The sequence below is a fragment of the Gopherus evgoodei genome, chromosome 4, assembly GCF_007399415.2.
Source record: "Gopherus evgoodei ecotype Sinaloan lineage chromosome 4, rGopEvg1_v1.p, whole genome shotgun sequence".
Taxonomy (NCBI): Eukaryota; Metazoa; Chordata; order Testudines; family Testudinidae; genus Gopherus; species Gopherus evgoodei.
In genome coordinates this window covers 111,820,937-111,834,021 of record NC_044325.1, presented here as the reverse complement: position 1 = coordinate 111,834,021, position 13,085 = coordinate 111,820,937, and the positions used below count along the sequence as shown (strand labels likewise).

The 13,085-nt window shown below is 42.5% G+C and overlaps 1 protein-coding gene across 5 annotated transcripts in view; it reads left to right on the top strand.

Annotated features, from left to right (window-relative positions):
- Window positions 1-3,426, top strand: part of TSPAN32 (tetraspanin 32) — a 53,838-nt gene extending 50,412 nt beyond the window's left edge. For all 5 annotated transcript variants that reach the window (XM_030560576.1, XM_030560575.1, XM_030560577.1 and 2 more), the window contains one exon: window positions 1,614-3,426. In XM_030560576.1, the coding sequence (XP_030416436.1) occupies window positions 1,614-1,709 (96 nt within the window). In that variant the 3' untranslated portion in view covers window positions 1,710-3,426. The remainder of the gene's footprint in view (window positions 1-1,613) is intronic.
- Window positions 3,427-13,085: the final 9,659 nt, after the last annotated feature.

Below are 13,085 nucleotides of genomic sequence, written 5' to 3'. Positions count from 1 at the left end.
TTTTAATAATGATGGAATAAATATTTGCCCTTTTTTAAAGTTTACTGATTTGCCCAAAATGTTAGTCTTAGCTATTCTCCTCTGAATTGCTGTGTCAGAGGATGGAAGATCAGCAGTGAGTAGAGCTCTGATACTATTGCAGGAAGATGGCACATGTAATTGTGGCCCAGGAGCAGATGATGCCTGACCTGCTGAATTCTGATAGGCTTAGAAAACCCTTCTACTTCAGGCAATTAGAATACAAACATAACCATAAAATTGCAAATCATAAAGGTTAGTGTGCAGCGTTTCTATTTTAAACTTTTATCATTCCATTAGGAACAGCCATTAAGCATTCTGACTTATAACAATTCCATCCAGGGTATTTCCTGATGCATAGAATAATATAGGTATATAAAATTTTATCACTAATATTACAATGGTTATGTTGATTCTCAGTGTAGATTAGCTCCTCCCATGGAACTATGCATGAGACATACCAGATGCATTATACAGTGTCACATCTTGGAATATTTTGGGTAATGTTTTTCCCAGTTTGGGTATAAGAAAAATCTCACTCCAACTCTACCGAAAGAAAGCTGTGGCTTTTATTTCATAGCTGTGAAATGGCAGCTATCAACTAGGACTGGTTTTGAAGAATATGGTGGGAGGCGCCTCATTCTATTTCTAAAATATTTTTACCATTATGATTGCAGGATGGAAAGAGAAGTGTATGGTGGCTGCCTTAGTTACTGCCCGTGTTGCTATCTTCCAGCTACCAATGAGCTCTTCAGAAATGTTCAAAAATCAAACTGTACATTCAAAGAGGCACTTTCATATTAAGGCAAACTTTTATAAAGAACATATAGTTACAGCCCCCATTATTCCCCCAGCAACTTGGCTTCTGATATGTTGCCCATGTAGGTTCTGATACAGCCTTCAATTATATGATCACACAATACTGGGCAATGTGATGTACCATTCAGCAAATTCATATACTGTAGTACAAAGGAACTGCATTCTTTTGTATGCTCAGAGGCACACATGTATGTTGTATTACTCCAAACAGTACCTACTGAGATTTTTTTTCAATCAAAGACTGCTGTAGTGTAGACAGGAGCAGACTTAACTTGGTTGTGGGAATCTGAATCCTGAATTTTCCAACTTATTCTCACTTCTGATGTTATGGTATTGGAACTGAACTTAGAGCTCCATTGTGCTAGATGCTGTTTATAACAGTCTCTGCCCCAAATAACTTAGTCTAAGCAGACCAGGCAGAGGATGGGAGAAAGGAAGAACCATTATCCCCATTTTACAGATGGAAAATTCAGGCACAGAAAGAGTGACTTTTCCTGTGTGACCCTGGGATGTCTGTGGCAGAGCAGGAATTGAACCCAGATCTCCTGAGTCCCAATCAAGTGCCTTAACAATGATATTGTTCTCTCTGTTGAAATTTCAACCTTAGCATTTCACAGTAATGTAACTTTTTTGTGTATGCAACAGCCTGATACATAGCTCAGAGATACCTATGAATTATGTTCAGTGTGTGTGTGTATCAGTACCTTTGCACTCAGGTGAAGTAACAGCCAACCATCAGTCCTGATATTTAATTCTTCGCCTCTCTGATTCCTTAGGTTTATGGGATGATTTTAACTTCATTCCTCTGGTTCTCCATCCACTTCAGCAACAATCTGGACCGGAGAGGCAAATACATTTTCAGAGAGACCTAGAAAACAGTCATCCAGCTTCCCCACCAGAGCAAGGATTTCCAACCCTTGAATTGGGAAACCATCTGAAAGTTCTCCACAGAGTTCCCTGAGAAGCTGTGGCTAGGTGACTGGAGCTGGGCTTTGGTACCTTTATGTTTCTCTTTACCGCATTACCTCCTCCTCTGCATTGTCAGCTGACTAGTGGGAATGATCATCGGGCAGCACAGGAGAGAAAGATGTGACATTTTCTGTAAAGACAGATGGACTGTGACAGGCAGCCAACTGGGGAATCAGGGCCATGTAGAGACACAGATGGGCAGCTTTAGCATTGGTGTGAGATGTGGATGGTAGCAAGGAACCAGGCAGCCACTCACGCAGAAAATCTCCAACCCAGCTAGCGAAAAACCAAACCCTGATCCAATCACTTCTGTCAGTGCCTGAAAACAGACCGCTTAAAACTCCGTCAGTGTGCCAAAACATACAAAAACTAGAATACCAGCAAGAAGAAAAAAGAAGTTCAGTTAATACCCCTCATCCAGGAGAATGTCCTCTCAGCTATAGCCAAAATAAATGCATCATGCTAATCAATCCCGCCACAATTCATGGCAAAACAACCACTTACATTCAAACCCCCCCCCACACACACACACACACAACCCCTGCACCACCACCAAATAACTAATTGCCCCTGGTAGAAAGAAGAAAGAAATGCATTAGAGGACACATGTGATAAGTAATTTAATTTAACTAATTATCCACCAAGTTTCCCACAGTCCATTCTGTTCCTGAACTAAAATTACAAACTGGGGAACTATTGTAAATTTATAAATGTGTTTGCCAAAACAGAAGTTAAAAAACCAATAAGAAATTACAGAAAGTAAAATAAAGATGGTAGCATTTACATTTAAAAGAACGTCAACATTGGATGTTACAATGTATCACAAGATAACAAATCAAATAAATAAATTTATGTTGAGTACTCTGAAAAAACAGGCACTAGTCCTCTCAAGGAAGGCACCCAAAATTAGTTTACACTTCTGACAATTTTGGCTTTAATCTCTGAGACTCAGTTAACTCAAGGTCCTATCAGTCTTGATACACAGACGAACTTTATCTTAAATCTACACTATTCTCACCATGTGACTATCACTGTAGAACTCTGTATCTTTAAGTAAAGATCCTTATCAATCCACCAATATACTTGTGTGTCAATGAGATTATGGGACTGCCCATGGCAGTTCAACCAAATCTCTCTCGAGTTAGAATATAGAAATTTGAACAAGTTACTTATCAAAGGCAATTTGATTCAAAATTGCTTTGCCTTGGTGCTATTCATAGCTAAACTCTTTCCATTATGGCCATATTCACTATTATAATGCATCAAACCCCATATACATGTTTCTAGAATAATTTTAAAGCTATTTGTAATTTCTCTGGAAGCTCACGAATACTGTGAACTCTTTAACCAAATATTCAGCAATGGCAAAAGTCTGGAGCTTAACTGGACAATTCAGAATTCTTTTTCTCTCTTAGCTAAGAAGTTGTCAGTTTTTTGTCACCGCAAAAAATGATCTAGGGCTTCTCCACATGAATACTTAGTGCAGGGTAAGCTGGGGTGTAAATCTTCCATGGTACTAGCCTGCTGCTTACCAAGTGGGCGTGTGGACACAGCTGCTGAACTTTTTTTTTTTTTTTTTTTTGCAGTGTGTTTCAAACAGCAGTAGTTCAAAGCACACTGCAGAACTTTTAATACATGGTAGTATTTAAGGCATACAGCCAGTTACTGCACAGTGGGCTAGTACCCTGTAGATTTACACCCCAGCTTGCCATGCACGAAGACCTGGTCTACAGTGAAAAGTTACATTGGCATAGCTACATCAGTGAAAAAACCACACTCCTGATGGACATAGCTATGCTGACATATCCCCCTGTGGACACCACTAGCCGATGGAAGAGGTCTGCCATCGAAATCTCTAACATTGGCTGAGGAGTAGGTGTAGAAAAACCCCTTCTGTCACTGTAGGCTGCATCTACATGATGACCTTGTGCTGCTCTAGTCTGCGTAGTGTAGATGTACCATTGGTCTCTGTATGGACAAGCACCTAGGCTGATTGCTTTAACACACTCTTACTCTTTCTAAGATGCACCTTTGCTGTACCCAGCCATGATTTCCTGTTACAAATAATACTATTCTCAGGGACATGAGTTCTTCTGGGCTTGACATTCTCAGTTACTTGTTGCCTTAGAGCCAGATTTTTAAAGATAGGAGCCTAATGATGCAGATAAGCACCTAGTGGGATTTTCAAAAGCACCTAGGTGCCAAATTCCTATTGATTTCCCATCTTTTGTTTTCCCAAGGCATCAGGTGTTAGCAGAGAGGGGGTGCTCTCCATCGCCACCTGATGACAATCCCACTCTCATGCAATCTCATCCAGATGTTTCAGTTTCAGTGAGCAAATTGCTGAACAGAGCTTTTTGTACAGTTTCTGATAAGCCATGTGGCTTGGCTCCTCTTCTAGGTAAAGTTGATGTGGGCCAATTAGAAAGCAAACCTCATATCTGATGACATTTTGAAACATCCAACCAGACAAGTAGCTTGGGACGTACTAGTTTGCACTAGACATTTTAGGACCTATATCAGCTTGCAACATCCTTTGCCACCAATTGTGCATTTAGTATGATAATCTTTTAAAACGGTTGTTAATCCAGGCTTCAGTCAGTAATCTACTTCCACCAGCTGCTTTTGTAGGTTCCTCTTGCAGTGTATCTTGAGCAACTTTACACAGCCCCACCTTCTTTGCCAGGCCACAGTTTCTCCATCAGCATATTTAGCAGACTGCACAGATATCCATTTTCAAACTCCTGTCTCTATACAGAGTCTCATGACATTCCTTGATGATTGTGTAGTTGTTTAGTTGTTCATTATGCAGCAATATAAACTTACTTGACCAATTTTTTTTCTTAGTTCAATGCCAATAATTTTGATGGTAATGAAACAGTAAGACAAAACAGCTGTACATGTCTCTGTACCAATTTCATAGAATCATAAACTTTAAGGTCAGAAGGAACCATTATGATCATCTAGTCTGACCCTCCACATCAGTGATAAGGTTGGTCAGATCACTTTGTCTGTTAAATTGTTCATCTACTTGCTAAACTGTTTATCACAGTTTGTGGTCATTTAGTCCTTATAACTATTTGGACAGGGTCATCATAAAGATTTTCACGTCACCTTGGCTGTTCAATAAGCTAATTGACTGTCTCATCTTTTTTTAGCATAAAATAACAAGGTGTTTGTATGTTTGTTAATGATTAGTTAGATATTTCTTATTGATTATATTTCTAATTTAAAAAGGAAGTGTTGTCCTAACTATTTGAAATATCTTGCCATCATAGCTCCTTGTGGCAAGGAACTTTCTGAAATTGCAAGGGTTGATTTCAAAATGCTTTAAATTAATGCTACAGATGGGGCCAGATCCTCAGCTGAGGATTTGCCCCATTGTTTGTTTCAATCAACTTCTGATCTGTATGATAGACAATTATAATACCATGCTACCGAATTAAACATAAACTGATGTACTCTGTGCGTCACTGTCAAAGCTAATGCTATGGTTATCCCAAAGGCCAGCTGGAGGGTCATGTGACTCTTGACCACTTCAATAAAAATTTATGTCATGGCAAAATGCTATCGTCCCTCACTCTTTCTGTATGCACACAAGGCTGTTTGGGTGGCTGTTGTGTTTGTATAATGAAGCTTGGTAGTAATTCATTCAGCGTTGGTAAGATGTATTATCCATACAGCTGGTAGTCGCTCTAGCATACAAGCATATCCTAGCAGTGAAGGGCAGCTATGACTGTATCAAACTTTGAAGAAGGGAAGCCTACCAACCTGCTCAGCTTCTGTTCCTTGTTGCTGCAGTCATCAGCCTCTCCTCCCCAGGAACCAACTAGGGTTAGAGCAGGAACATGTTCCTTTCAAACTACAAAACAAGCTTAGAAAGAAGTAAGTATCTAATCTCTATATAAAGAACATGGTGTTCAGATTAAAGAAATAAGTAACATTTAACAGAGAGCCTGAAAGGAAGGTTTCTGGGGGTGTTATTTTTGGCTGCAAGACTCTATGGTGACTGGAGAACTAGTGAAATTCTGACCTCACAAGAGGTTGAGCAAATGCAAGGGAAAAGACCTTTTTGATTAGCCTATTTGTTTAATGAATGGGATTGGTTCATTACTTGTTTTTTCACATCTATTTAACTCCCATATTTAATTAATATTTTGTTGTAAAGATGGCATTATTAGATTCAGCACTGCCCCAAACCCTGTCTGTTAAGGTGGGAGAGTAGATAATAAACATCTCTGAGAGCCCCAAGAGATCCTCCGGCCCACCCAGGGAAGACCAGTCTGGTATTTCGAATGTAAGGGGCTGAGGGTGAAATCATTCAGGCCTTCTTTATATACCATAAAAAAGGGCCCAAACCCAATGTTTAAATCTTTTACGGCTCACCAGATCTACACTGAGGGAAACAGGCAGGTATCCAGTATTTGTCATATCTACAACTCCTGTGACACCTATGGCTGGAAAGTGGAGAAGAGGGGTTTTCTGGGTTTTGGACTTTTTGAGGGTGGAGGAAGAGGGCTGGTTGGGTTTTTTTTTCTTTTTTCCTCCTGAAAAGTGCATGTTAAGCTTTTTTATTGCTGTGGAAGTAGGGGTGGGAACCTGAACTGCATCCTTTTTACAGCAGGCTAGTACAGCTGGAGTACAGCCCGTTATTTGTCCAGTCAAGAAGCAGACTTAGCGTGCAGACTTTCTTGCAATAAAGTAGCCAGTTCTCCCCTCCTTTCTGAGGTTGTGACATTCAGTCCAGAATCCTCAGTGAGTTTTGTCCAAAATCTAGTATGACAAGAACAATATTGTAGATACGCATTGCACCAACAGCCTGGACACCCCAAAAAAGAGCATTCCTGTGTAACACCGACAGACCCCAGTCATTAGTAGGTAGGACTGAACTGGGGACCTCTGGGGCTCAGTGCATGAGCCTCTACCACATGAGCTAAAAGCCAACTACTGTTAGCTAAGGCTGTAGAGCAGACTCATTTTCTCTCTCTCTTTAAGTGGTCTTGGTGCCACTAGATGGGACAGAGCACTACACCCAGGAGGTGTGGGTTGCACCAGCACCCCTTAAATATATGTAATGAATACATTAAAAATACACTTTGTGGTATTCATTACAGCCCTGCCAGTGCTGATCGAATGATTTCCCCTGTTCCCAGCTTTAAATACCCCCTACTTTGCAGTCACAGTCTTCCATACACAAAAGACTGACAGTAACTCCCTTTGCTGCTGCTCTTAATTCTGCAAGTTGAGGTTAATGCTGGACAAGATTTTATTAAAGGCAGTGTCTGCTAGTGGTTCAAGCAGGTGACTGGGATTAAGGGCTCCTGGCCACAGATTCTGTTCCCCTACCCTAGCCCCTAGATGCTATCCTGGCAACACACAAAGACTGTAAAGGCACCACAAGGGCCCAGGGAAATACTCCTCAGTCCCTAAACAGCCCTATGTTTCCTCCTCAGCACAGCGGGGCTTGGAATGGCACTATTGCAGACATGTCTGCACAGCAGCCGATGGGAAGCCTATGATGGGCTACTGTAAGTTTCAGTAACCAGTGACTGCTCTAACTTATGTCAGAGGCCATTTTGGCCCCCAGAGTAGTCTATAATCTTCACTTGTCCCTCGATTGTACCTATTGAAGACTGTATTTCTGGTCCTGATTGCCATTTACTTGCTGGATAAGCCCGGACAAATCATGTGATGTAACCCCTCTGTGCCTCAGTTTACACATTAGCACAACAGAGATAAATAACACCTACCTCTCAAAGCTGTCAGCTGGGAAGTCCTGATTGATTAATGGCTGGAAAGGGCTTTTATATGCTTGGCGGAAAGACATGACAGAACAGCCCAATATTATCATTTATTAAAAAGCTGTGCACTAAAAACTGGCTGTGCACATAACAGATTCAATTTTATTTTGATGAGTAGTGATGAAGAATGAGAAGGAGGGATTATGAAAGAAAGTGATGTTGTGATTATAATGACTTTGTTTAGCATCCCAAGGGACAGAGTCACTTTGAGAACTCAGGATGCGGTAGCATGTGATAACAGAAAGTAATATACAAAGCACCAATTAATTTAATCATTGTTAATTATTAAAATAGTGTTTTTATTTTAGGCACATAAAAACAGAGAACCTATTTAATGTGGATTTTAGATTTAAATGCAGGAGCCCCATCGCAGAAGCAGAGAAATGACATCAGACCTTAGGAGCTGCGAGTCTGCGTCCATCTTTCTAAAAGGATGTGCGGTTAAACATCTCTGTCCTGTATTGTGAATAAGGAGAAGTAGAGCAAAGGCAGTGCTCCAGTATTTGTCTTCACAGTTTCAGGGGTACAGCATGTGTCTCCCCCCCTCTGAATTCTACTCCAGGAGTGTCCAGGCCAGGCCCATGTCACCTGTCTCTGGACAGGAACTACTGTCCCCCTCCCTTCTGACCAGGGGATAATAAGGCTGCCCAACCCCCAGCCTTAAACTGTGATATTCTCTGCAAGCCAGTCAGCCTAATGGCTAGCAGCTCTGAGTTGCTTTTTCTCCAAGGGCTATGAACAGTGTATTGCCTGCAATCACATGTTCTCCCACAGCTCTTTCGAAGCAAGCGCCTTTATTAACAGGACAAAGCATTACAGAGAAAACATAAAAACAACAGACTGAGACCCATACTAAACATAGGAGAAACCACCCCTGTTCCCAGGGCCAGCTCCAGGCACCAGCTTATCAAGCAGGTGCTTGCGGCAGCCACTCCGGAGCAGGGCGGCACATTCAGGTGTTCGGCGGCAATTTGGCGGAGGGTCCCTCACTCCCGCTGGGAGTGAAGGACCTCCTGCTGAATTGCCGCAGATCACAATCGTGGCTTTTTTTTTTTTTTTTGACTGCTTGGGGTAGCAAAACCCCTGGAGCTGGCCCTGCCTGTTCCACATGGGAAGTCTGAAAGACCACCATCCCTTCCAACCCTTCAGCAAGAGTTGGGGCTTCCCCTTGGACGGGCAGTCATGTTCATTTGCTGAATCAAAATGAAGACCATTAGTCAGGCCAAGCTTGGCATTTTGTATGATGCTTCCTAGTATCTGGAAAACCCAACCTGAACCAGTATATGCAAATCACCCCAGCGTGGAATTTCTGTGGAGTTATTTACAATCTCAGGGGCATCACCCCTTCTGTTTTAATTCCTGTAAGGGCTGTGGTAACCCTCCCCCAATCACACATAACCCATTCATAAGTTTAATACAGTGCTCCCTCAAAATACTGCATGGCGTTGCAATATCTGTCACACTTGTCACTAGGGCCATGTCTACACTGGCAAAAATGAGACCCGGAGTTGCTGGTGCCAAACAGTGGAGCTCTGATGGTGATGACAGTACAAGCTATAGTGTAGACAGAGTCCAGACCATGTGACCTCTACCGGTCATCGAAATGCATAAGCTCTATCTGCATTAGATCCTCCACCCTTGCTGCTACTATTCACTAGTTGTGAATTCCAGGTCCCATTTTTGCCAGTCAGCACAGCCTGGGGAGTTCTGACCCATTTGCAAGTGCTGCAGAAACAGACTCGGTCTTGTTGGGAGCCCAAGAAAGAGCATGCCCCAATGTGGAGATGGGGATTAGAGCTTTCTGTGGCTGAAAAGGACAACCAACAAGGGAAACAAATGGGTTAGATGAATGTGGTATATGGCGGATTGCATCTCCTGGACATGACTGTGTCAGAAAGCTGTGGAGCTCAACCATGGAAAGGCAGGGCTTAACCAGCAAGGCCCGGAAGCAGCTGTGGCCTGTTAGGCTTCCTGGCGCCTGTATGTCAGAGGAAGTCAGCTACTGGGAATGGATCAACCTCCAAACTGCTAGATGGAGGGACGTCCCCTTTCTGTGAGTTTGAGCTTTTATGCTATGTTTCACCCATGCAAAAACAAATAGTGGTTTAAAAAAAATGTTATCAAGGCTGCAAAACCAAGCACTCCAAAGTTAGAAAATGCCAGACTGAAGGTTGCGTGTGCAATCTTAATTTGGTCCTCTTGTGTGTATTCAGTCTTTAATTACATGATCACATGCTATTTTTTGCCACAAGACCCCTGCCTCTTTCCGTGCAAAGGGTAGATGGTGCTCATTTAAAGTGTAGCCAGTCAATAATTTGTTTTCTCTTTGTTTTTCAATGTGTGCCTTTAGGCCTTATTAGCTGCATGTTATTCAAATCCTGCTCTGAATACAGAGTGATTAATGTCCTATGGTGTTCATCGCCAGCGTATCTGAGTGCGTTGCAAATGTTGATGTAGTTATTTTCACACATCCCTGTGAGGTCACAGGATATTATTATCTCTGTTTTACAGAGAAGGAACTGAGGTACAGCAAGATTAAGGTGCCTAACAAAGATGCTTAGGATCTGATTTTTCAGAGTATTTTGCATTATATAGCCCTTTAGATGTTCAAAGCACAGCCTCCATTGGCTTTAGAGGCAGCTGTGAGTGCTCAGTAATTCTGCACATCTGGTTCTGGGGTTTCAAGTCAGGCACCCAGAAAATGAGAACCATATAATTAGTGACAACCTGTGAAAGGTTTGGTGACTCTGTGGCAAAGACAGAGAGAGAATCCAACTCCTCAGGGCAGCCTTCAGCCAGGGCCGGTGCTTCCATTTAGGCGACCTAGGCGGTTGCCTAGGGCACCAGGATTTGGGAGGGCGGCATTTTGCGGCCCTTGGCGGCAATTCAGCGGCGGGGGGTCCTTCTGTGCTCCGGGTCTTCGGCAGCAATTCTACAGCGGGTCCTTCACTCACTCCGGGACCCGCCGCCGAAGTGCCCCGAAGACCGGGAGCGCAGAAGGGCCCCCCCCACCGCAGAATTGCCGCCAACGACCGGGAGCTCGGAAGGACCCCCACCTAGGGCGCCAAAAACCCTGGCGCCGCTCCTGTCTTCAGCTATCTTAACAATGAGCCCATCCTTTCTCTTTCTGCAAGCTCCTGTCTCATTCACTATACACCTTCCAATTTCTGCAATGAATGAAGCAGGGTTCTACACACCACAGCTGCCTCCTCTACACTCCTATTTTAATTCCTTGAGCAGAGTCTCTAAAAATATCTCTGCTGAACATGTGTGAACTGTGATTTTTAAAAGGCATTGTTAACTTGGCCATATTTGGGCGGATTTTCATAGAGATGACACAGGCCACCCCTGCCAAAGTTGAAGCCCCTGCTTCAAAGCAGGGGGAAGCTACAGCTTTTCAAAGAAAAGGCTGTCAGAGCATTTTTAAAATTGTAAAACAATATATTTTTCCCCAGCCTTGTTCTTCGAAACAGCTGAACTGTTTTGGTTGAAATATTCCAGAAGAAGTCAGCCTGAGGCAGACACCTGAGGGAAATTTCAGCCCTAACAAGTAAAGTTTGGCAAAGTTATAAACAGCTGATTATGGTCTTGTAAAGGGAAATGTTGGACAACCTTAATAACTGGCAGTGCTACCATCTCCATCAATCATAGTTGCATTTATTTCCCTCTGGGACAAGAAAGGGTTTAAAAAACAGCACCTCCTCTGGAAGGATTAGCAACTAGTAGTAAATATCACATCTGCCAGTCAGATTGTTACATCAGGTAGAACAGTGGAAAACAGCACTGGAAAAAATGGTGGGGTGATGAGGAAGTTTGAAGAAAGAATCCACTTTGGAAAAATACATGTAGCTTTAAAAATTGGCTATCCAAATCCACAATGAATTATAGGTAACAAGCTTACTGGGAGACATTATTGACTGCACCCCAGGACAGCATGCTCTTTAGAGTGCCTTCTTCCCTCTCCCAATTACAAAATTTAGGAGATACTACAAATGCATTGAGCTCCTGGGAAGGTCTCAAGGAGAACAGACCAATGGACATCTTGGTCTCATTTACCCCTTATAGAGATACAAAATGCTGTACACAGCCAAGATCAGATTGTGGGCAAGAAAACTCAGGGCAGACTTACGTTCCAATTCTGTGCTATCTTTAGCTCACTAATCTTCAGTCTGCTGACATCCTCCAGGCTGCCAAACAAATGAGTGCTTAGGGAGGTCTAGATATCTCCAGCATCAAGGGGGTTAAACATAAGCACACTTCTCTATATATGGTAGACATATAAGACCATTGATCAATCTGTGTGAGTTCTGGAGGAGAAAGCTCCTGAAGGAATGTTTTAAACTGACCACAGACCTGTCCACCCGACAGATATCTTTTCTTGTATAAAAGGTGCTGTCTCTCTGAGACCTGGGCGAATATAGAGGATTTTATTCTTGCCAAAAAAATGAATATTCTTGTTTCATTGTTTGCTTGTGATTCTCTTTATTTGCAGATATCCGAGTGAGTTTTTATTTGCAGTGATGTTCATGGAAAGCAAAAGCATAGCCAATCAGAGCTCAGATATTTGTATAAGTAGTTGGAGCAGGTGTGTCTTCACAGCCACTTTGAAAAGGCAGATGGTTTTACTTGCACAGGAGTTATTGAACAGTTGTCAATAGCGAACATATTAGTGAAAATCACAGTTTGTTTGGGATGTCTACTGTTTATAAAGCTTAGGTCCAAAAATTATACCAGATATTTAAAAAAGAAAGGAAAGGAAGAGATTTTAAGATACGATCTTCCTTTTGAACTATGAGTGCACTTTATGCTGGCCTTTTATATAAACTGTAAACTCCTTAGCACAGGGACTGTTTCTTTTTCTTGGACAAGGCTGAACACACTGCTTGTGCTTTCCAAGAAAAAAACTTATATTCTTGACATCTGCTGTGTGTCAAATTCCAGGATGCAGTCCAGACCAGTGAGCAGTGGTGTCGCTGCCTGCCCCACAACCTAGGATACCTCACAATGCTTTGCTGTTATAGCTCCCAACCTAGGCTGCTCACAAACAGCCTACCGGCATGCACTTCATACCCTGAGTATCTGGGTAAAGGAGCAGCCCTGGTCCAGTAACTCTGGCCACAGCAGCCTGTTAGCAACACACCAGTCACACTCTGGCTTCTACCAGCCATGGTTACTAGTTATAGGGTGACTCCAACACTCTCTCAGTCCTGAATTTCCCTCCAAAAGTGTGTTCTGCACTGTCCAGCCTTTTCCTGGGCAGTTCAGATATAAAAGATGTGTTGCCCCAGTTAAGGGTCAATATTTAAGTATATGCATCCGACAAAGTGGGTATTCACCCACGAAAGCTCATGCTCCAAAACATCTGTTAGTCTATAAGGTGCCACAGGACTCTTTGCTGCTTTTACAGATCCAGACTAACTCAGCTACCCCTCTGATACTATTTAAGTTTGCTATTTTGACTGGATTTACCAAACAGTT